Below are 23,477 nucleotides of genomic sequence, written 5' to 3'. Positions count from 1 at the left end.
ACTGAATAGCATTTTGTTTTATACCACACTTTTTATGGCCTAGGTAGCTCAGAGCTCTTTACAAAACAGTCCATTTCAATAATAAATATTACTAGTGCAGTGGATGTGTAGGCACCTATTATGTGATCTGCAGTAGCTCACGTACCCTTTGGCATGTGAACAATGCATTTAGGTAGTGGGGTGATGGGAATATATAAGATAGTTTTATTGGCGAGTGTTAAAATAAATGTTTAAGAATCTTAGCATTGAAACCAAAAGTAGGAGGAAAATATTTATCCTGCAGCTTGTAATTTGGTAAAATCTGCTTAGCATCCACCTGGATGCGGCGTTGCGGTAGGCGAGCAAAGCCAGAGCGGTAATTGCTCGGTGGAGGGCTGGAGCTCTTGAAAGAAATAGTCCCAGCCTACAAACATCTCACAAGTGGCTTAGGACCACGGTAGAAACGGCCCTTGTCACTGAATTGTCTTTGTTAGAGTGGTGGACCTCAGACGACATGGAGTAGGTCCACAATTTCAGCTAATCTTGACTGTGCGGGAGGAGAAAATAGAAGGGGCAGGTAACAAATGCTGAAGGGGCAGGAAGCAACAGAGAAGGGGGAAATAAGCAAGCTAGACGGTAAGGTTTCTGTGCATCCCCTTCCGAACTTGCTGGGTCAGTCTCAAACGGTACTGGTGCAGAGTTGTCCTCTACAGCTGCGGTAAAATTACTGCATCACGAGCAGAGGCTATGAAAAAACCATGCACCTGCAGCTCTGCCACCACAGTTCGAGTCCAACAGCGTGGAAACTAGGGGAGATGGCAGAATTAGTACAATCCTGCATTGGCCCCAACTATATAGATTGTCCTGAATGTGGTCGTTCTTGCAGGCACAGATACGACAGGCTTACGGCTATGTGGATGCCTTTCTCTGGCTGTGCACCCCAGATGCATTTTCTCTTTCTTTTCTCTAGATTTCTGGCTATCTGTGCCCCAGCTATCTTTTCCTGTAGTCAAGGTCTCCCTCTCTTCTTTCTCAACCTCCATCTGCTCTCATCTCCCTTTCAAGTCTTCTCTGGCCCCCCTCCTTCAACCTGGACAACACTGCACCTCTTTTCAAAGCCTTTATTTTTAGAAGAAAATAAAATACATGAAATCTGAATGACTTCAAAACCATATTCTGGTGCTTTCTCTTGCTTCTCAGTCCACTATTGTTGTTCAGACAGTGTATAGAGCACTATATCAAGTAATTGGGTATTATCTTCTGGACTGTAGTTCAGGCACTAAAAATAGCATATTAGTGACCACTTTGTTCCATATACCTCCTCTTTATAAAAAGAGCTAATGGCACTTTTTCAGGTTTTCCGTGTTGGAACATTAACTTCTAGCAGAGGTGCTATTCTTTTTGTGGTGAAAGCAAAATAAGTATGAGGTGGATATGATCGTCGCTGCCATGTAACGTTGTAAAACTTACTGGCACATGATTATTTTTTGTCACCAGGCTCATACTTGCAAGTTCAGACTGACGTGGCCTCCACTGCTGTTGTCTGCAGCGTTGCTTTGTTGTTCTACCGTTCTTTATCCTGTGCTCTGAAAGGCTGCGTAGGGTGCTGACAAAACCGCTCTCGTTAAGACAACCACCAAGTGGGCCACTCTTACCAAAGGTGGCCCATGAGTTTGGTTTTCAGCTAGCAACATCTCACGAGAGCCTGGTTATCACGAATGATAAGCCTGCTGCAAATCATGCTCTATAAAGTGTGTTGCCTCGGCCTCCGCAGTTTAGGAAACCCAAATACCCAGTTGCTTTTTGAAATCTTCTCTGTGCTCTCCACAACCAGGAGGGTGATCCTCCGGACTGGGTGGTGGTTTCTGCCTCCTGATGTGTAAAAGGACCAAACGTGGCCCTGAAAAGTTGGCTTCAAGGCCGACTTGCCTGGAGGGCCTCTTCCCACGTACCCCTTTCTGCTCAGTTGCTGGGGGACCCGTGGAAGGTGCTTTTGTTTCTGGAAGTCCTGCGGGTTATTGCCCCGCTCGCTTCCGCAGCAGCCGGTGAGGCCGAGCTGCTGTGCGTCGCTGCAAGGTGATCTCTTTCCCTTTCTGCAGATGTTGTGAGAAGAGGGATGACCAGCTGACAGTAAAATTGCTTGGTACTGATGAGCCCTTGGCTTTGTTACTGTGGTAAAACATACATCATTTGACAGCTGCTTGTGCATGGAAAAAACCATAGATGATTAACGGTTTCCTATCTTTTCTTGCTACTGATCTTCTTTGCTTATGACAGATGAGACTCAGATGTCTTTTTTTAAGAGCCACGGAGAGAAAGGGTGAATATTTAAACTTGTTCTCACCTAAGTCTTTTACGTTATCATAAGGATCTTATTTGTAGTAGAGATTTTTTCTGAATTTCAGCTCTCCTAAAATGATCAGATCCATCATTCCGCTTTAGAAAGGAACGTATATTCTTCCCGTCTGGATTATTCTTTTTTTTTTTTTTTTTTGCAAAAGGGTATAATGCTAATTTTACTTATTCAGAAATTAAAATAGCAAACAGTTTATATGAGGTGTTGATAATTACCTATATTACTGTAATGCTGTGACAGATGTTGGCAAAAAGAGGCAGAAAATGCCTACAGCTGTGCACTCCATGACACCCAGTTTATACTCAGACAGAAGGCTAACAGATGTTCTGAACTGTCACTTTGCTGAAATGTTTTTAAAGTCTAAGGACCCGCTTTATAATTCACTAGGGCCTCGTTTGGTTTCACAGAGGTCCTCAGAATTCCCATCTGTGACAATTAATGTCGAAGACTTTCATAAATCAACCCCTGTCCTTATTAGCCCTCTGCAAATAGATTTTCTGTATCTGTCTACACCGGAGACTTCTATTTTTTGTGACCTAGTTAGTGATTTCTACAGCTTGTATATAACATAACTCTTGTTCGGAGCAGAGAGAGAACCGGTTGATGTGAATATAGCTCGATCAACATGGTCGAAAGATTGCAGAGGTACTTTTGACTGACCTCAGAATACCTATGTTAAAATAGTCTTTATTCTCTTCCCAAATGCTGAGGTCATTTCTAAGGTGGCTGTAAAATGCTAACAACTTCAAACTACTTATTTTCCCAAAGGAAAATATAAATCGTGGTGGTATTAAAGCGGGGTGCTGAAACAAGCACATCCAGCTGCCAGAGATATTCCTATTCCTAGAGAATATTCTTATTCAAAAACAGTTAAATCATTTAAGGGATACCTTAAAATACAAATCAAGTTTCACGTCTTAAATTATGCTCTTCAGTTTCAGAATGGAGATGTTATAAAAGTGACACGTATGTAGCGTGTGCATGTAGAAAAACTGAGATTTAAAATAGCCTTCAGTCTTTAAGCTCCACCCAAATTTTCCAGCATACCTTTAGATAAGCAAAAAATGGTTCTAGTGTGAAGCAACTTAATACTTTATTGATAGTTGCTGTTTCTTTTTAAAAGCTGGATTCCTGTTGTACAGTAGTTTAATAGTTTAAACATTGTGCTAACATAATCACTGTTTGGCCTCTTCTGTTCCCCAATCCTGTATAGAAGCAGAACTCCAAATTGTACATCTTTCTGGGTTTGTTTCTAAATTACTCCCCACACTTAATTACGAGGATGAGAGGGATGCCTTATTCCTCTTTGTTATAGGCTAAGCTCTCAGTAATCCCAAACAAAAGAGCCAGTTCTGGAAGATATAGGATTTGCTAGCAGGATTATGGTCTCATAGATAATGATGTGCAGTCAGCAGAAGCGAAGCTTTATTTTAATTCAAATAAGCTAGTAAACAAACCACTGACAAGTCTGCTGGTGAGAGTAACTGGCTTCTGTTGCCACATTGGCAGCTAAATTATAGAAAATCTATTATACCCTGTTCACCATATGTTTAATTTAATACGGATACAAATTAAACTATCCACAGTGCCTATTAAAATAACAATACATATTTTTTAAATATATGAATGTTTTAAGATACATTCCCCTGACCTTAAGAAGGGCAATACCCATTTGGGAGGCGACAGCAAAACACACGCTATAGTCAACAGATTCTCTTCAACAACAACAGCAACAGTAAATTGAAAAAAAACCCAGAATATTAATAGTACAGTTTTGTAACTGATAACGAGGTTAATTGGGGTGTTTTACCTTCTAAGCGTCTGCTCTTACACACTTCCCTCCCCCTAGTTCCTGGGCCTTGGATTTGATAGAAGTGGTTGATATCTAATCTGTTGTATACTTTTTAATTCAGTGCCGGCTACAGTATGAGGTTTTTGCCCTTTTCCCGCTGCAAATAGGTATCCCTCATTTCCGCATATTCGTGTTTATTAACGTTCTTTCAAACAACCTGGATTTCTTGGGACCTTGGAATCGCCTTGCTGTGGTGCTGGTAGAGGGTTTCAAATCATGCAGGGGTATTCCTCTGTAGGGCCTATGCTGTTCCGAGGAAGAAGGGGTCCACTCTGGACCCTCATTGTTATCTCTACTTCCATAACGCCTAGAGTGAAAACAGGTATTGGAAAAAAATGAGAATAGTAAGAGGCAAATATTGCAAGGGTTTATCTGAATCTGGGTATTTCCACATAAACCGAACGTGCCTCCTAAAGGCACTAGGTCACGGCAGGTTACAGGGGTCAGCAGATGCTGCTGGGATGAGGTGGTGATGGCCCACAGCTTGAAACCATCCAGAAACCACAGAGAAAGAAATTAACCTCCCCAAATTCACCCTCTCTCTCAAGTGATGAAGAAGGTGCCAGGCAGACTATCACCAGTAAGAGCTCTCTGATCGTCACTGGGAGCCTCCTGCCACGGCTGGCACTCTCCCTTCCGCTCCCGGTCTGTTCACAGCAAGCACGAGGATGAAATGAAAACCTAAGTTTTGAGGAACAACCTGCATGTAGGTTGTGGGTTATCACCTTACTCCATGGCAATATATTCAGAATTCAGCACTCTAAGTTAAGTTTCTCGCATCATTTAAGATGTCAGAACACATGCAAACTCCATTTGCATGTGTACATGTAAAGAAGACATATATATTTACGTACAGTATAAAGACTATATATCTACTGCATGCACACATGTGCATATCGTCTGTTTTTTTAATTACTGTTACTATTTGCCTAAACATTTTCAGAATCAATATGCGTTCGTAATGCAGACACAACGCACGCAGGAATTTACTAGTTATTGCAAACAAGTTTCACTTATTTGATAAATTCATCTTTACTATGTAAAAAAAGTCTGACTCCAAAGAAAGTCACCGTCTAAAGAACTGAATATACAAAGGTGTCAAGTGCCAGAGGTATTTGGAGAAAACACTTGCAGAGTGTTACTGGTGCTATATCTCCTGCTCCTCCTCCCAGGAGAAGCTCATCCTAGACCATACGCTCATGTGTCAGTAAAGGCGTATTTGGCACCGCAGCTACCCACCAAAACAAAAATATTGCAGTAAATGTTGAGGTAATGAATGAGCGGGTCTCGGGTGTCTCATCACCGTTGTGGAAAGAACTAAACAGTTGAAAAAATCTCCAATTTTAGGGGTCACATCCCAAGTCCGTACGTCCATTTCTATACAGCGAAAGGCCTGCCCGTGATGCAAACCTGCTGCTGCTCGAGGGCCGCTTGCCTAGAGTGCAGGTTCTGTGGGTTTTTTACTGTCGTATCGCAGAGGGATGGGGGAAACAACAGAAAAAGCCCTGCTATGGGTGTTTCACGAGTGTTCTGCCAAGGCTGTGAGGTGGTGGGCAGCTTGTCCAACCTTTCGAGGACTGTATACCCACGGGTGCGCAAGTGGCACGCTGCAGTCCTCGCACGCGGCTTTTCAGTGAGAAAAGCCTGAACCCGGTGAAAATGAAACGAGATGATGACGGTTCTGGAAAGGGTGGTTTGGGAAGGCCTTTCCCGCGGGGGCAGAGCCCCAGGGACAGGTGGGGTGGCCACCCATGGCGGGGGTCCCGCAGGGCACGGCTTCCCGTCCCGCTCCCCCGCAGCCCGGGGCACGGCGGGAGGGCTGCGGGGGCCACTCTCCCCTCGCCCCCCCGGTCTGGGCGCCCCTCGGGGCAGCCAGAAGGGGGTACGAAGGCTTGTCCCGTTCCGTGCCAGCCCCGAGCCCCCGGGGAAAGTGACCCCGGGGCGGCGGGGGCTGGGGCCGGTGCAGAAATGTTGGCCGGGGGCGCCAAACAGCATCCCGGCTCTTCCCCTGCCCCCAGAGCGCGGCGGCCGTTTGCCGGGGGCGGGAGGACCCCGCAATTCAGCAGCTCGCTGGGTAGAGCTGCGGGTCCGACGCCCGCCCTCTGCAGGGAGCGCGGCCGGCGGGCGCCTTCCCGTCTGTCTGTCTGTCTGTCTGTCTGTCTGGGTGCGCAACATGGGGAAGAGAGTACATTTCGCACATTTAGAGCGACCCGTTATCTGGTCTGTGCACCTGGGTGCGCGGGGCGGGGCGTCCGGGTCTAAAGTGAATCGTGAAAGCCCAAACCGAGCACTTTCATCCTCCGACCCCGCGGGATCGGTCTCGGCACGCAGACTTCGGGGTGCGGGTGTCTGTGTTGGGAGCCCAGCCCTCCGCAGAGCGGGGCGGAAAACGCATGCGAAGATGCGAGTTTCTTTTCGAGCCGTTCCAACCCGTGGTTGTCTCTTTTTTTTTTTTTCCTTCCCCCCCCCCCCTTTTTTTTTTTTCCTTTTTTCCCCCTCCAGAAAGTCTTAGCAATCGCTGCAGAGCGTTAGAAAGTTGCAGTCACCCGGTCCACGCACCGATGATTTCGTTCCCGGTTATCTGCAAAATGAGCTTTAAGCCAATTTCGTGCTTCAGGCTAAAAAGAGGGATTCGTATTTCCCTCCTAGATGCGTGGCATCCCTGGAATCTCTTTGTCAGCTTGCCGTAGGATGCTTCTGTAATTTGCCTGGAAACTCTCTCCAAGATTTGTATACAGCAGTTAAGAACAACGTGAAATTTCTGAGCCATTGGGATGTTTTGTCTGGAAAGAAAAAAATCATCTTTCCTCGATAAGTTGGTATTAAACTGCTCAGAGCCCGATTCCCGTTTGACCCAAAGAACCACTGTAGGTGGCGAACCGCGCGTCTCCTACTAATCCCTTTCCTCCGCTGCTCTGAGAAATAAAATGCTTCAGGAGAAGCGGTACCTTCTTCCCGAATCCTTCCAGTTTAGGAAAGTTCTTGCACGATTTCCTGAACTTTGGCACCTTCGGATCTTCCACGCCGCTTCCCGCCCGCCACCACCCCCCCACCCCCAACCCCCTCCGCACGTAAAGGCTGTTGCAAAATGCCAGGAGGTCGCTGGAACCCCATGCGTGGAGGTGAACAGCCCTGCCACGCTCCCCGCAAGCCGCCTCTGGGCGTGAAGCCTGCACGGAAAGGCTCCCCCCGCCCCTGGAAGCAGGGCCGGCTGTGCGGGACCGTGCGGGGACTGTGTGGGGTTCGGCCCCAGCAGGGCTCCCCGCACCCGCCCCGCTCCGGCGGAGCGAGCTGGCGCGAAGATGTTTATCCTGAGACGGAAAATGGGCTGTTGAAAAACAAGCCATGTGCAAATAGTTTAATTTTCCGTTTTGATGCTTATCTTTGTCTCCCGAATTTCATCGGAGAGGCTTTAATTGGCGCGTGGGTAATAGTTCCTAAATAATCCCTTATTAGATGACTTCAGACGAGTCGTGAACCAATAACGTCTTAGCCCCAAAAGTGAAAGTAGAATTTGAAGGCGCGGGTCAGTTTTTGTCAAAGGGCTCCTTTGAGCATCCTTTGGTTTGCTGAAAAAGCTAATTAAAGACCGTTTGAAGGTTAAGGTCATTATTCCGTGCTGTTGGCGTGCTCCAAGTGAGCCGAGTTTTGTGCAAACACAAAGGGCAGAAGTCGCAGAGGTGGATTACTGGGAGCCCGGGCTACAGTGGCGCGGGAGCCGCGGCGTTAATGCCGACAGAGGCGGCCGAGCCCAGCTCAGCTGCGCCCAGCTGCTGCCCCGCTTCAGCCGCGCCCAGCTCCCGAACTGGGTGACGGGGGACCCTGGGCGCAGGGCTCCCACCCGCGCAGCGGCTCCCACGGCGGGCGCAGCCGCGGGGCCCGGCCTTTCCTGCTGATATCCGCCCCCCCCTTCAGCGGCGCCGACTTAGTCCTGACTTAGCAGAAAGTTGGCGGGGCGCAGGAGCCCTGCGAGAGCCCCCCGCGGCTCCCGCCACCCCCGGACGCCGCTGCGGGGGCCTGAAGCGCGGGGACGACCCTGCGGAGACCGGAGGGGGGGGGGGGGCCTTGCGCGCGGCGGCCGCGCGCAACACCCGCACAGCGCGGGAGCTGCGCGCCGCGGAGGGGGCTGGAGCCGACGGGCACACGCCGCGCCGGGGAGTCCCGTGGGCCGGTCCCGGCGGCGGTTTGCTCCTTCATGGGCGCGGACAGCAGAGCGCAAATCCGCCCGGTCAAAGGTGCGCGCACGGGTTGCGCGGCCGCGCACCGCAGCGCGCCGCGGCCGTCGCCTCGGAGCCGGCCCGCCCCGCTCCCTCCCAAAGTCTGGATTTTTAGGTCTGGCTGCGGCTGCAGATCTCCCCAAATTCAAAGAAACAGATGTTTGGGCTGATTAGGGATGGGGCGCGGGGGGAGGGGAGGGGGGGATCCCTGCAGCTGCAACTCAAAGAAATATATTGATAAAATATTTCAGCGGTAATAAATACGCCGAGATCAGCTCGACCTTGCGAGGTCTTTATTTTAATTTTTCCCCCCCTATATACAAAAATCTTTATCAGACCTCTATTCTATGGCTTCAATAAACAGAACCCATTACCTCACGGCAGCTTTTGTTGGCCTGTATACAAGCGAGAACAAAATGGTTATTCAGGAGAACGCTTTCGATTTTTATTGTGTGTAGTATGCACAAAGAGCAGTGTTATTGTATTAAAAAGAACCATCTGTAGCAGAAACAATGGCATAAAATTATCTTTGAATACCCACTGCAAAAATATAAAGCTTTTTTATTATTCTTCTGCTGTACGGTGGGGGACAGAGAAGTGACTTTTTTGTTGTTGTGGGTGCATTCTTGTAACACACACACAAAATCAGCCGTTTGGATTTTTTAAGCCATAAACGATTTTTTTTTTCTCTCCCCCCCCCCCCGCTCTTGTTCCAGGGACTGCAGTTAAAAGCTAGGGCTAGGACTTGGAGGTTGTGTAGGCAAACGGAAGGAGAGCCGGGGGAAGAAAGACCGAAATGGATTCATTCTCCGTCCTGGATGGAGGAGGAGAGGAGACGAGCAGGGGACGTGCGAGCTTCCTTCGGCCGCCTGTGCCCGGCGCGGAGTGCTCAGACCCGCGGCGCTGCGCGGGGCGCAGGAGCCCGGCGGGCGCTCCCGCAGCTGCCAATCACGCCGCCCGCCGCCCGCTCGCCACCGCCGCGTAAGTAGCTGCAGCGCAACTTTGACATTCACAGGGGGTTTTTTTCCCTCCCCCCTCCTCCTCCCCCGTGACCTTTAAAATGATCTGGAAGCGTGGCTCCCACCTACGGCCCGCCACGCTCAGCCCCGCAGCGTGACCCGCGGGGACTTCAGCCCGGCCGCGCTGAAGTTGCGCGGGTGGCGGCGGTGTCGCGGGGCAGGGCGCCCCCCGGCCGCACGCTGCTCCTGCCCGCCCGCGCAGCGGCCCGCGGGAGCGCGGGGCTGGGGCGCCCCGCCCCCGCCGCGGGCTGCGTCGGAGGGGCCCCGCTCCGGCCAGAGCTGCGGAGCGGGGGGCAGGGCCCGGCGAGGCAGCGCGGACCCGCACGGCGGCCGGCCCCGGCCCTTCCGCCCTGCGCCGCCGCGGCCGGGGCGCTTCGCGGGGGCGGCGGGGCTGGGCGCGGGGCGCGGTGCGGGGCGGCGCGCGGGAGTGCGGTGCGGGGTGGTGCGGAGGCGCGCGGCGCTGGCGCGGCGCCCGCGGATGTTGCTGTCTGGCGCCCCCTGTCGGCGGCGCGGTGCGCTGCCCGTCCACAGCCCCGCAGCCTTCTCCCGGGAAGGGGGTCCCCCCCCGCGGGGCTCCCCGCAGCCCTCCCCTGGGGAAGGGGGGCTCCCCCCAGCCCGACAGCCCTCCCCCGCGGAAGGGGGGTGGGCAGGGGGGTCTCCCCGCGCCCCCCAGCAGGGCTTGGGCCGGGCGGAGCGGCCGCGCCCGGGGACGTTGGGAGCGAATCCGTATGTGGAACCGCCTCGGTGTAACGCTGCCTCCTGATGCTCGGCGGTTTGGGCTGGGAAAAGATCGATTTTGACATTTTGGCTCGTTATAATACCATTTAAAGGGAAGCTCCGGTTAGCAAAGTTGAGCCGGGATTTTCACCCTCTTTCCACCTTTTTTTTTTTTTTTTTTGGTAAGAATTTGGTAGATAAAGGTTAATCTTGGTCTGAATGATAGAGCTGTGATTGACAAGAGAAAAGGTGTTGAGGGCAGGTCGAGCTGTCTTATTTACAGCCCACTGCTTGCTATAGAGCCTTTGTTAGGACTGGAAAGCTAATTTAGTGCTGATCAAAAGCACCACGGAGTTAAAGGACTGGTAATGACTGCTAATTTCATTTCAGCCTCATAGATCCCCAACCGCTGTAATTAAAGACGTGCTATTTAAATACAGGTGAAGAGTTTTTGTAGTAGGGGGAAAGTAGGTAGCCGGTTACAATTTTATTTATGCTTAATACGGTAAAAGACCAACATTTGATTTGCGATTCGAGCCCCGAGCGGGGCTGCAGCCGGGGCACGCCAGCCCCGGTCTCGCGTGGGCTGGCTTTGGTTTTCATTGGTGCCATGAAGCGGCAGCCCGGAGCGCCGGGGAGAGGGGCACGGAGGGGCATGTGTCAGCTTTTCAGCGCCTCTGCGGAAGCTCGGGTCCTCCCGTTATTATTATTTTTAATTAAATTATTTCCCCCCTCCGCGGCTGGTTCGCCGGCTCCCAGGCGACGTCATTCCACGGCTGATACCGCACGTTCTTTCCGGGAAGCACCAAAGGGCAAAAGCTCTGCGTTTTCGCGGTCGGTTCAAACTGGTGCAGCAGAAGGAGCCGGAGCTCGGCCCTCGGCCTCCGCCCGCCCCGGGGCTGCGGGACCCGCGCCCACCCCGCACCATCCCCCCGCCGGGGCTCGGCCCTCGGCCTCCGCCTGCCCCGGGGCTGCGGGACCCGCGCCCGCACCGCCCCCACCCCCCGCCGGGGCTCGGCCTCCGCCCGCTCCGGGGCTGCGGGACCCGTGCCGCCCCTCCGCACCGCGCCGCCGCGCGCGGGAGGGAGGCGGCGCCCCCTGTCGGCCACGCCAGGGCCGCCCGCGGGCAGCCCGGGCGGGACCCGCGGGGGGCGCGGGAGGGGACGCCGCCCCCGCTGCGCCCGTGGCTCGGGCGACGTGCGGACACTTTTCCCCAACAAATTAGCGGCAGGGCTCGTTTCTCAGCGCAGCACCCGGGAGGGCCGTGGGTTGCGGGAGCAGCGGTGCGTGCCGCTGCCCGCACCCAGGCCGGTCGGGGCACGCTGCGGGGCCGCGCCGCCAGCTCGCCGGGCCTCCTCAGAAGGCCCGCTTGTTCTGTGGTAGCTGAGGCAGTGACACAAGGACGGGTCCCCCCCGCTCCCCAGGTCGGTGCCAGGACGCGCAGCCTTTCGTGCTTCGCTCGCGTTTCCCTCCCGGGGGGTCCCAGGTGCGGCAGCGCGGGCAGGGGCTGCTGGTGAGCAGTGCTGGACCTTTCCCCTTTATCAAGCAAAAAAATCATCCAAAATGCCGTGCGGTTAAAGCCGAAACCATAAAGTAGTCTCGCCTCTCCCCCACCTTAAAAAAAAAACCCATAACAAATCCAAACCCGGAGCAAACTAATCCCCCTCCTCCCCAATTCCTGGAAAAGGAAGAAGCGTTATCTTGGGTGAATGCTTGGAGCGAGGCTTTTCTTCCTCACTGAGATGACAGGTTTAAGAGAAACTTGGGTGATACAAAATGATTAGCCAAAATACGTGAAATACTGCATCGTCACCAACTTTTCGTGTGAATTCGCCCCTTACCCGAGCAGCGCCCGCAGAGCTCGCCGCGGTGCGCTCCACGGCGGCGCCCGCGGGTTGCGGGAACGCCAGCACGGCGTGTGCGGCGCGCCTGCGGGGGGAAATGCGAGTGGGAACGAAATCGGTTCTGCTAAATTGGGGTTGCTTTGCATCTCCTGTTGGCAGCCCGGGCGAGAGGCATAATGCTGCCGGTTTTCCGTGAAATGAATCTTGTGATTGTTGGTCTCACAGTAAACTTTTCACTTCGAATATTATATACGAATGGCTTTTTTTTTTTTTTTTAGAAGATTGTTGTTTGTCGCGCTGAGTATACCTTCTCTATTCTCTGTTTGATCTCCACTTGAGACTCCTAATAAGGCAATTCTGCAGTAAGAGCGCCCAAAATAAGGGCATTGCATTTTCTATAAATAATAGCAAGAGCCCGGCACAGATTTCCTGCATAACGGAATTCCCAGATTTCCTTTACTGCGTGTTTAGTTAGCACGCGCTGGGTGTATATATAACTCCGAAATTAAGCACAAATGTATAGGTCTGTCAGCGGCTCTACGCAGAGGTGGTGCGTGTCCGCACAGGGCGCGGGGCGGGCGGGACGCGCGGCTCTTCCCGAGGTGGCGGGGCTCCTGCTGAGGGTGGGTGATGGACCCGGCCCTTGGTGCTGCCTCGGAGACAGCAGCTGCGAAGGGGAGGCAAACTGCCCCTCCCATCCGAGGGCAGAAGTTGGCCCATAAAACCGAGGGTCCCGGGCGACCGCTTTAACCAAAATGCGGTTTTCCCGGGCTCGGTTTCGTTCGGGGACGTCGCTCAAGGGAGCGAACGCTGGAAATCGGGGTCGGGTCCCAGGCTCGGCTGGCGGCGGGGGGAAGGCTCTGTGCTTCATCTCCACCTGGAGAAAAAGTATATTTTTAGTTTGTTTATGTCTTTTGGAAGGAGGCTTTTTGGATGCCGGCATTTCTTTCCCGCAGCTCGCACTTGAGCGGTGGAAGGGGGGTCTTGGAGGAACAAGCCAGAAAAGCCACCTCCGGAGCCGATCTCCCACTCGCCCTGCCTTCCTCTCCCCGCAGCCCCTACCCGCAGAGCGGCCCTCCCACCCGTGGGCACCCCCGCGGGCCTTTCGCTCCGCGCTCGCCCGCCCGCACCGGGAAAGTGTCCGCGGGGACGAGCGCGGCGGTGGGAGGCTCCCCGCTCACCCCCGAGCCCCACGGAAAGAGGGCTGTGACGCCCCCCAGCACCCCACCTCCCACCCGCCCCGGCCCAGAGCCGCTCCAGGTGTGCCCGCAGCGCTTCTCCCGGCCTCAGCCCGGGCGGGGGGTACAGAGGAGCTGCGGGACCTCCCTTGCTGCCGCCCCCCGCCCCGGCTCCGCAAGCCTCGAGGTGGGGGGGGGGAGCACGGGGGTGCGGCCCTTACAGCCCTGTCTCTCTGCCCTAGTTAAGCCCCGACTAAATCTGAATCCCCAGTGCAGACAGTATAGACAGCAAGTCTGTAATTTGAATTACGATCCCCCCCACGAGCCCGCCGCTGGAGGGTTCTGAGATCACGAGCGAAGCTGACACAATGAGCCCGTGGTGTCAATAAACCGCGGGCGAGATGGAGAGATTGTCACTCCAGACCGTAGCGGTTCGGAAAGTGTCATTACGTCTGTCCTGTCAACGAGCTCCAAATTAAGGACTATGAGGAGCAGCGAGATAAGAGTCACCGTCGTGGCTCCATTATGGGTGACCGTGTCAGTGATCTGAGAATCACTGGAAAGGGCTTCCCCTCTCTTCCGCCCCCGCCCTCCCCGCCGCACTTTCCCGCCGGGGTCCGAGGGGCGCGGAGGGGGCAGCAGCCTTGAAGCAGCCCAGGCTGAGCCTCGGGCGCTCCCGGGACCCGCCGGGGCCGCTCCGGGGCACGGCGCGAACTGGGGGGGAGGGGGCCGCAATCGCTCCATCGGACGGCGCGGGGGCCGGCGAGGACTTCGTTCCGTTCGGGCGGCACGCGTGATCCCTCGGACAGGCACTTCTTTTTACGCCGTTATTTTCTTAAGTCGACACAAAGATGGTGAAGGGGAAAGAGGGAAATAAAATAGAAGCCGCAACTTTAGCGGCAGACAATGCATGTCTCTGGGAGAGCCCCTTCCAGGCACGGAGGCTTTCAGAAAATGTCCCCAACCTCTCGCCCGCGCACCGGGAGAGTTAATGGGACTTATTCAGGAACTGGAAACCCTCAGTTCTGGATTTTTGTGCCTTCGTGGGTTTAAGCAAAGCAGTTAACGTTCTTCGGGGTGGTGTTGTGTTTAATATACATGAGTTCATTCAACTACAATGGGAAAAGAAAACTCATCTGTTCTTATAAAACTAGGAAGGGACGATGAAACAGGCTGCCCGGGAGGCTCCTGCCCGAGGTGCCGCAGCTGCCCGGTGCGTCCCGCCGCGGGGGCTTTATTGGTGAGGTCACCTAAGGAAAGGTGCGGGCTGCGACTGCACCCTCCTCCGGGACGGGGTGCGGGGGGTCTGCAGATGCAGGGAAGGAACCGCAGAGTTTGCGGCGGCTGTTGGCGAAGAGTCGTGAGGCGTGTTTGCACCATCGGCTTCTCGGGCCCCGAGGCGCCGTTTGGAAGCGCCCCTGTGCGGGGTGTGTGCGGGGCGCCGCTCCCGCTCCCTCCGCCGCCGTGACGCTGGCCCCACGACCCGAGCGCTACTGCTTTTTTTTTTTTTTTTTTTGAATTCCGCTCCTCGTGGCACCGGGGAAAGGTGGAGCCGGTTCTTTCTCTTTTTCCCTCTCCCTGCTCTTTTCCCCCTCCCTCCCCGCGGTGCGTTCGGAGCGCCCTGACCCCGCGGCAGCGCGCTCTCGCGTGCGGGGGTGGCGGCGAGGCTCGGGGGCACCGCGTCCCCCGGTGTGTGTCCCCGGGTGTGTCCCCCCCCGGGTGTCCCCCCCGATGTCCGCTCGGGCCGCGCGTGTGCCGGCCCTGCGGGGCCGTTGGGGATGAGGAGGAGGATGAAAGAGGCGGCCGGGGGGGGGTGGGGGGTGGGCACGGCGCTCCCCCTGTCAAGGGTCCTCAGAGCTCTTGAATGGGCGAAGCGGGGTCTGGCGGGAGCGGCTGGGGCTCGCCCCCCTCCTTGGCTTGTACGGGTAATGCTACTTCTGAGAGCGACAATCGGGCTGCTTGCTGGACAGGCAGGGACAAAAAGGAGATTAAACCGCTTTAAATAATAATAAAAAATATCCAAAACGTAAGCAGAGTGGATTACACTTGCTCCAGCGCCTCGGTTCCCCCCAGATTCCCCTGCAGCCGCCCTCGGGCCTGGCAGAGCGGGTGGCCCGGGGCAGCGGCGGGGGCACGGGGGGAGCCCCGGGGGGAGCCCCGGGAGGGGGCACGGGCGGGCCGTGCCACCGCCCTCGCCCACGCTCGGCCCCGCCAAACTTCGGCAGTGTATGCGAGCCCTCGCCGGGTTGTCCCCCGCGCCCACCCGTCGCCGCCGGTGCCCGCCCGTCGCCGTGCGAGGCGTTTGTTCGCCCGAGGAAAGCCGGGCTGTGCCCCGCGGGAGGGGCCGGGGCGGGCAGCGGCTCCTCCGTACCCTTCGGGACGCCCCTGCGTCCCCGATGACCCCGGGGTACAGCTCCCCACCTCCTCTCGGGGCGCGGCCGCGAGCTCCCCGGGTGATACCCGCGATTCCCCAGGGAGCTGGGCAGAGTCCGCGCGTTAAACCCCCCCGGGTGACCTGGGCCCCTGAGCACGGGCTGTTGCAGCATCTGAGGGGGCAGAGGAAATGTCTCTGCACGTTTTTGCCTTCGCGTTTATTTTATTTTATTTTTTTTTTAACGTAATGAAATTAAAAACTTTTGGAGCTCACAGTTGACATTTTGCAGAAAATTGAGTTATCAAGGCAGTAATTATTTCACAGGGAGATAAAACTCTCATAGCCCTAACTGTCAAATAGGGCCCTTTTCAGATTTTAATTACAAAATAAAATTAGTCTGCTCTTCCTCGGAAGGGCTTGTGAGTGGCTAAACAGAGCTTTCCCCAATACTGGTGGTCGTCAAACTCTGCTAATTAGCAATGCTGAGAAATTCCAGTTAACAAGGACATTCTCTAAGTCTCTGCAGGTTCCCTGCCGTTCGCCTTCATTTCCATAAGAAGATTAAGAGTGGAGGGGAACACACTCAAATGCAGATGCAGAAAAGAAGCGTTTTTAACAAGCATCATAATAGTAAGATGCTTGGCTAGTTCTCACCTAATTACTGCAAGTTAAACCTCTATTTGCAGCTAAGGACAAAAAATGGAGCTGCAATCTCGCATCTCCACAAGACTGCTTAACAGTTTGCTTTAGATCGGTCACTAGTAGGTTCAGGCGGGGGGAAAAAAATAATGTGAAAATGTGTGCGTCCTTTCCGATAGAGTTACCGCCATAGGTTGTATCCTCGGGGCTTTCAGAGAAACCGGCGGCTATTAGAACAATAAATAGGTAAAATCCAAGCAGCTGACATTCATTTTCTTTTTAAGCAACTCGCACCCTGGAATTAGGAGCGCGTGTGCCGCAGCGCCCGCCGCCAGAACATTTGCAGACTATTTGTTTAATGCGAGCACTTTTCATTTCCATAAATTATACCAGAGGCAACGATTTTTTAAATCCCCTGGGATTGCAGCGTCCTCGCAGGCCTCCCCCCGGAGCGGCCGTGCCTCCCGGGGAGCGGCGGCGTTATCCTCACTCCCACGGAAAACCCGGGGCCGCTCGTCCCGCAGCCGCATCCCGCCCGTGCCGCGGTGTCCCGCGCACGCCTCCGCGCCCGCGGGCGGCACAGGGCCCCAAGAGCCCCCGCACCGCGTTACTGTGCGCGGGCGCCGGGTCGCTCATTGCATCGGCAATTAAAGCAGTTAATTGAAACCGATCTGTAAATACTCCCCGCAACGCGGTTGTTGGGCATTTCCCATCCGTCATTCGCGCGATGAACGCAGTGACGAAAGGGCCTGGCCGCGAAGGCCTCTCGCGTGTGCGGGGCGGCCGGTCCTGCGTGGGGCCGGGGCTGCGCGCCCACGCACCCGCACCCGCCCCGCAACAGCGCCTGGCCGCGCTCCGCCGGCGCTCGCTTATCGGTTTATTGGGACGAACAAGCACGGCCGCCGCCCCCTCCCCCTGTTCCCTTCCCCCCTGAATTATCCCCGAGATGTTTTTGGGAACGCCGTGGCGGGCCGCAGGCCGGGGGAGCAACGGGAGCGGGAACAGCCGCCGCGGCCGCGGAGAGCACACACAGTGCGGATCCCGTCGCACCCCGCACCTCCTAATTTGCACCCATTTTTCGACGTTTAAGCTGTCGCTTATCTGGCGGTTATACATACGTTTTCGAATTAAACACATTAAACCCCATTGGATTTATTTGCATAATCCACACACAGAAGAAGACGCATCCTGGTTCGCTGGCGGGTTTGTTTTCTTAATTATTATTACTATTATTGTTATTGTTAGTGGGATGGGGTGTACTTGCCCCGGCCCTGCCCCCGCCCTGGCTCCCCGTCCTCCTCCCGACGGCACCTCCCGCCCGGGGCGCGCCGGGGCCGGCAGGGGGCGCCGCAGCGCCGCGGCTGAGCCCGCGTGGGGCGCCCGGGCGCGGCCCCGGCATCGCCCGCCCCGCGTGGGACCCCCCCCTCCCGCACCGGCTCCGCCCGCCCCGCGTGGGGACACCCCCCCGCACCGGCCTCGCGTGGGGACACACCCCCCCCCGCCCGCACCGACCCGGCCCCGCGTGGGGACCCCCGGCGCCCCCTCCCGCCCAGCGCGGGGGGGGGGGCCGGGCCGGGCCGAGAGGCGGAGCAGCCCCGCCGGGGCGGGGGGGGGGGGGGGGGGGGGCGCGGCGCAGGGCAGGGCGGCGGAGCGGGGCCGCGGGCGGCTCCCCCCCCCCGCTCCCGCCCCGCGTCCTCTCTCCCCTCCTTCCTTTGTCGTCAAGTGCGTTTTAGCAACAAAGATCCCAACAAGAGAGTGGAAGTAAACTTAGCTGGGGCTTTGTGCGGCCCGTGTAGCGACAGCGAGAGAAACACCACCGCCGATTTGCGGCGCCGGGCCGCGCCCCCCCGCGCTGCGCGCCCACCCCGCAACGGGCGCGGGGCACGTAGCACCGCCTGCCCCGGCCGCGGGACGGGGCGCGCCCCGGCCCCCTCCCCAGCCCCTGCCGCGGGGTCTCTGCGCGCTCTGAGTTGTGCGGGGACGGCGTCGGGGGCGGGGGGCCGCGTCCGCACCGTGCTCCCCGCGCCGGGCGGGGGTGTTTGGCGCTGCGCGCCGCGGGCGGAGCGGGACCGGGGTCGGCCGGAGGAGGGCACGGCCTCCCCCCCGGGGGGCGGGCAGCCCGGTGGGCCGCGGGGGGCTCCGCTCCCCCGGGGAGCCCGGGGCCGGCCTGGACGGGGCGAGCGCTGCAGAGGCCGAGCCCCGCGGGGCCGGGCGGCCCCTCCGCCCCGGGGGGCACCGCACAGGGAGGGCGGGGGCGGCCGGGGGGAAGCCGTTCCCGCTCCGCTCGCCCCACGGCCAACACCAACTTAATAAAAAAAAAAAAAAAAAAGAGAGAGAGAAAAAAAAAAAACAACAACAACAAAAAAGCCCCAACAAAAACCCCCACGTAGCAACAATGCTGTTTACCCACTTCCTCCAAAAGGCGTGTGTGACCTGTTGCTGGAAGGGGCGATACAAAGGCCCGGCCGCGGCCGCCCCCGGGCCCGCCCCCCCGCCGCGCCGGCCCGGCCGCTGCGAGCCCCCGCCCCGTTTCATGCAAAGCCGGGGGTAGAGGCTCGTCCTCAGTGGCGGAGCCGCCGCGCGCTGATTGGCCGGGGCGAGCGCATTTATTCCCTGACAAGCCCCCGTCACATGGATGGTTGTCTATTAACTTGTTCAAAAAAGTATCAGGAGTTGTCAAGGCAGGGAGAGGGAGTGCGCGTGTTTGCAAAAGGGGGCGAAGTAGTTTGCTGGCTCTTTAAGGCGGAGAGAGAGCGGGGAGCGAGCGGCGGGCAGGGAGAGGGGGAAAAGGAGGAAGGAGAAGTTTTGTAAAATCGAGGCTCCGGCGGCAATAATAGCAGTTATTAGCATTATTAACCCATCGGCGAAGAGGAAGACCCTGAGCTTGATCCAAGTGTGGTTTTGGGGAGTCCCCCTCCCCCCTTTCCTACCCCTCCCTAGGAAGAAGAAGAGGAAAAAAAAAAAAAAAAAGCCGGGCGCGGGCGGCGGCTGCGGCGGCTCCTCGCTTCTCCGCTCGGGGCTGGTGCCAGGCGAAAGCGGCTTGAATGTACAACATGATGGAAACCGAGCTGAAGCCTCCCGCCCCCCAGCAGGCTTCGGGGGGAGGCACGGGCAACTCCAACTCGGCCGCCAACACCCAGAAGAACAGCCCGGACCGGGTGAAGCGCCCCATGAACGCCTTCATGGTGTGGTCCCGCGGGCAGCGGCGGAAGATGGCCCAGGAGAACCCGAAGATGCACAACTCCGAGATCAGCAAGCGGCTCGGGGCCGAGTGGAAACTTTTATCCGAGGCGGAGAAGAGACCCTTCATCGACGAAGCCAAGCGGCTCCGAGCTCTGCACATGAAGGAGCACCCGGATTATAAATACCGACCCCGGAGGAAAACCAAGACCCTCATGAAGAAGGATAAGTACACGTTGCCGGGGGGCTTGCTGGCGCCGGGCACCAACACCATGACGACCGGGGTAGGGGTTGGGGCCACCTTGGGAGCTGGGGTGAACCAGAGGATGGACAGTTACGCGCACATGAACGGCTGGACCAACGGCGGCTACGGGATGATGCAAGAGCAGCTCGGCTACCCGCAGCACCCGGGCTTGAACGCGCACAACGCGGCGCAGATGCAGCCCATGCACCGCTACGACGTGAGCGCCCTGCAGTACAACTCCATGACCAGCTCGCAGACTTACATGAACGGATCGCCCACCTACAGCATGTCCTACTCCCAGCAAGGGACCCCGGGCATGGCCCTGGGCTCCATGGGCTCGGTGGTCAAGACGGAATCCAGCTCCAGCCCCCCCGTAGTCACATCCTCCTCTCACTCGAGGGCTCCTTGCCAAGCTGGGGACCTCCGGGACATGATCAGCATGTATCTACCAGGTGCTGAAGTACCAGAACCAGCTGCCCCAAGCAGACTTCATATGTCCCAACACTACCAGAGTGCACCTGTTCCTGGCACAGCCATTAATGGCACACTCCCTCTATCGCATATGTAAGACAAAGGGGCCGGGGGCGGGGGGGCGGGGGGGGGGAAGCTAAACAAAACAAACAACAACAACAAAAAAAACTTTTATTGGAAATTCTGGACTTTTTTTTTTTTTTTGGACTATTTTTGTACAGAGAAAACTCGGGGCGGGGGGGGCGGGGTGGGGGGGCCCAGAAATTAAATCGACAAGGAACTTGTATAGATCTCGGAGGGGAAGCAACTACACAAAACTTTTAAAAAGTTCTAGTGGAAACGGTAGGAACTTTGCAGAAAGTTTGCAAAAGCCTTCACCGATAATATTTAGAGCTAGACTCAAAGAGCGAAGAGGAAAATGTTTTAATATTTGCAGGCAACTTTTGTACAGTATTTATCAAAAGAAACATGGCAATCAGAATGTCCACTGGTAATATAGAGAGAGGAGGGGGGGGAAACAAGCTCGCGATTTTGCCAATTATTTTTTAAAAATAGAGTCTACTTGGAGCGTTGTGGATTCGGCGGCTGGATTTCTAGCAGCTGCTGCGAGAGGAGAGGAAATTATTTTACAGCATTTGGACATTTAAATTGTTTTAGAAATTGTACAAAAGGCAAAAATACGTAGGATGAGTACTCGCGAACCATGGGCTTGGTTTGCTGCTGCGAAAGGGCAAACGTTTAGATTGTACTAAATTTTTTTTTTTTACTTCTTGTTAAAAAGCAAAAATTGCCATGCAGGTTCACACGCCGTTTGTTAATTTATAATAACTTTTTGTTTCCAGACTTCATCCTGTTCAAAGAAAAGAAAATGAAAAAAAAAAAACAGAAAAAATACCAACCTGAAATTACTGTGTTTGAAATATTTTCTTATGGTTTGTAATATTTCTGTAAATTTATTGTGATGATATTTTAAGTTCTTTTTTTTTTTTTTTTCCTCATTTTCCGTAGTTGTATTTTAAAGATTCGGCTCTGTATTATTTGAAATCAGTCTGCCGACAGTCCATGTATATATTTGAACTAATACCATCCTTATAACAGGTACATATTCAAGTTAAGTTTTTACTCCATTATGCACAGTTTGAGATAAATAAATTTTTGACATATGGACACTGACGTTCCGCTTGAGTCTTGGATTTATTTTTGTAACGCCAGAGGTTTTTTGAGTAACTCGTGCAGCAGCGGAAGGTGCCGCCGTGCCCGACGGGCGCCCCGAGCGATGCGGCGATATCTATATGTGTGTGTATGTATACCACGCGCGAGTGTTCTCCCGCGCGGGCAGGCGGGCCGGCCCCGCGCAGCCCCGGCGGCGGGCCGCGGTGCGGGCCGGGTCCCCCCGCCGCCCCTCCGAGGGCGCGGGCTGCGGCGGGCAGGGGCTCGGGCTCGCTCGCCCTCGGCCACTTGTTGCGGGCGCGGGGTCGACGTGCCGCGGGGCGTGCGGAGCCGCCCCCCCCCCCCCCCCCCCGCCCCGCACCCGGCGGCCGCCACTTCCCGAGCTTGGCCGGGGGGCGAGAGCGGGGCGGGGGCGGGCTCGGCCGGGCCGGGCCGGGCCGGGGGCAGGAGCGGCCGAACGCCAGCCCCGCCGGAGGCTTTCGCGCTTTATCACGGCTCTCTCTTGACTCCTGTTCCTTCAGTCGCCCCCGCGGCGTGAGCCCCGTTCGGACGCGCCCCGCAGCCGCCGCAGCCCCCAAGAGACGCGCTGGCGCCCGCCGGACGGGAGGAGAGGGACACCCGCCGCCGGCCAGGTAGAGTTCTGCTCGTCCGGTCGTACCGCAGCTGCGAGGAGAGGCCTCCGCGGGGCTGCGCGCAGCCGGCCGCGGCCGCGCTGCGGGCCCCGGGCAGGGCCGGGCGGGGGGCGCAGCGCCGCCGCAGCCCCTCTCCCCGCCCTGAAGCCCCGGCGTGGATCCGGTGCTGCCAACGCGGCCGCCGGCTGCCTCGGGAAACGCGCCCGAGGGAGGCGTAAATATTAATAATAATAATTAAAAACAAAACCGGGAGGAAACTGGGGCACTGTGGTTGCGGACTGGTCGTGTCTTCTGGTAATGGCGTGTTGTGCGTGGCGAGGAGAGGACGCGACGGCTGCCTTAGGCGAGGCTTAGGTGGGCACTCCGGCACGGGGCAAGCGCGGCTCAGCTTTTCTCGCTACTGTTCCTTGTCGGTCACGGGATTTGGCTCCAGCTCGGGGAGGAGGAAGGCGGTTAAAAAAAAAAAAAAAAAAGAAAAGAAAGAAAGAAAGGAAAAAGCCGCACCAAACCACACACACAAAGTTACCTGGCTGGTTGTGGCTTTTATTTGGTAGTGCTATTTCCTAGGCTCGGCTTTGGCCTCCATGCGTGACGCCGGCTGTCCAGATGAAAACTAAGACTGCCAGACTAGGAGATGTGGAGTTTTGCTGCCTGCCCGGGTTTGTAGTTTAGCTGCCTTTGTCCCTTTATTTCCGCACCGTCGCGGTACTTGGGCAGAAGAACAGCAATTACTGCGGATTCCCAACCTTTTCCATTTCTTTTGCGTTAGTGCAACGAGCAAAATATTTTTTTTCTTTTTTTCCAGCGCTGCGAGCGTTTGCAATGCGTCTGGGGATTATTCACGTGGTAACGAGCCCACATCCCCGCTCCTGCTCCGCTCGCTGAGAAAAGAGAGCCAGGAATAAAAGCCCAATCGATATTGCCATTCCATTTTTTTAAAAGCGAATTTTAGCCAATTAACAGCAATAAAACCTGGCCCCTTTTTGAAGTGCTAACTAAAATATTCGAGGGGGGTAGTTGGAAATGTTGGTCCTTTTACAATTCGCATAGAGAAGGCGAGCTAATACCATTAAACAAAAGGCACTAAGCCACATATTCAGGCTTAGTGAGTTCAGCAAGTTTTTATATGGGCAATTTGTTTAAGCTTAGATTTTGGAGTACGGTGTGGAATATGTGCGGTTGAAACCTGATCTCCCCCGGACAGATTCCTTCCATCCATCCATCCGTCCATCCATCCATCTGTCCATCCATCCATCCATCCGGCCATCCATCCGGCCATCCACGCACCCATCCATTTATCCTTTCGGAGAGGATAACCCGAAGCGTTTTACACGTACAGCTGCAGGATTTTATTTTTAAACTGTTCCTTGGAGGAACGCTGTCGCCCACCGCAATTTTAAATCCAGCGCATTCAGTAACCCTGATTGAATATCTGCACCTGAGCCGTTAGCCTGGGCTTTCGTTGATGGCAACCGAAACGTGTCGCAGAGCTGGTTGATGTGGGTTTATTTTGGTTATCGGGGGCCCTTCGGGCTCTCCCCTTTCTCCCGCCGGTGCATCGGGGTGTGCGTTCGAGCGCCGGGGCCGTGGTCCGCCACCCTTCCC

General features: G+C 55.9%; 1 protein-coding gene across 1 annotated transcript; it reads left to right on the top strand.

The window, feature by feature from the left end:
• Positions 1–18,268: 18,268 nt before the first annotated feature.
• SOX2 (SRY-box transcription factor 2) lies at positions 18,269–21,243 on the top strand. Its single transcript, XM_075098407.1, has one exon. The coding sequence runs from the start codon at positions 19,220–19,222 to the stop codon at positions 20,165–20,167; it is 948 nt and encodes a 315-aa protein (XP_074954508.1). The 5' UTR covers positions 18,269–19,219; the 3' UTR covers positions 20,168–21,243.
• Positions 21,244–23,477: the final 2,234 nt, after the last annotated feature.

This window comes from Phalacrocorax aristotelis, chromosome 7 (assembly GCF_949628215.1).
Source record: "Phalacrocorax aristotelis chromosome 7, bGulAri2.1, whole genome shotgun sequence".
NCBI lineage: Eukaryota > Metazoa > Chordata > Aves > Suliformes > Phalacrocoracidae > Phalacrocorax > Phalacrocorax aristotelis.
Note: the sequence above shows the minus strand (reverse complement) of the source record. Positions and strands in the feature narration are given on the sequence as shown.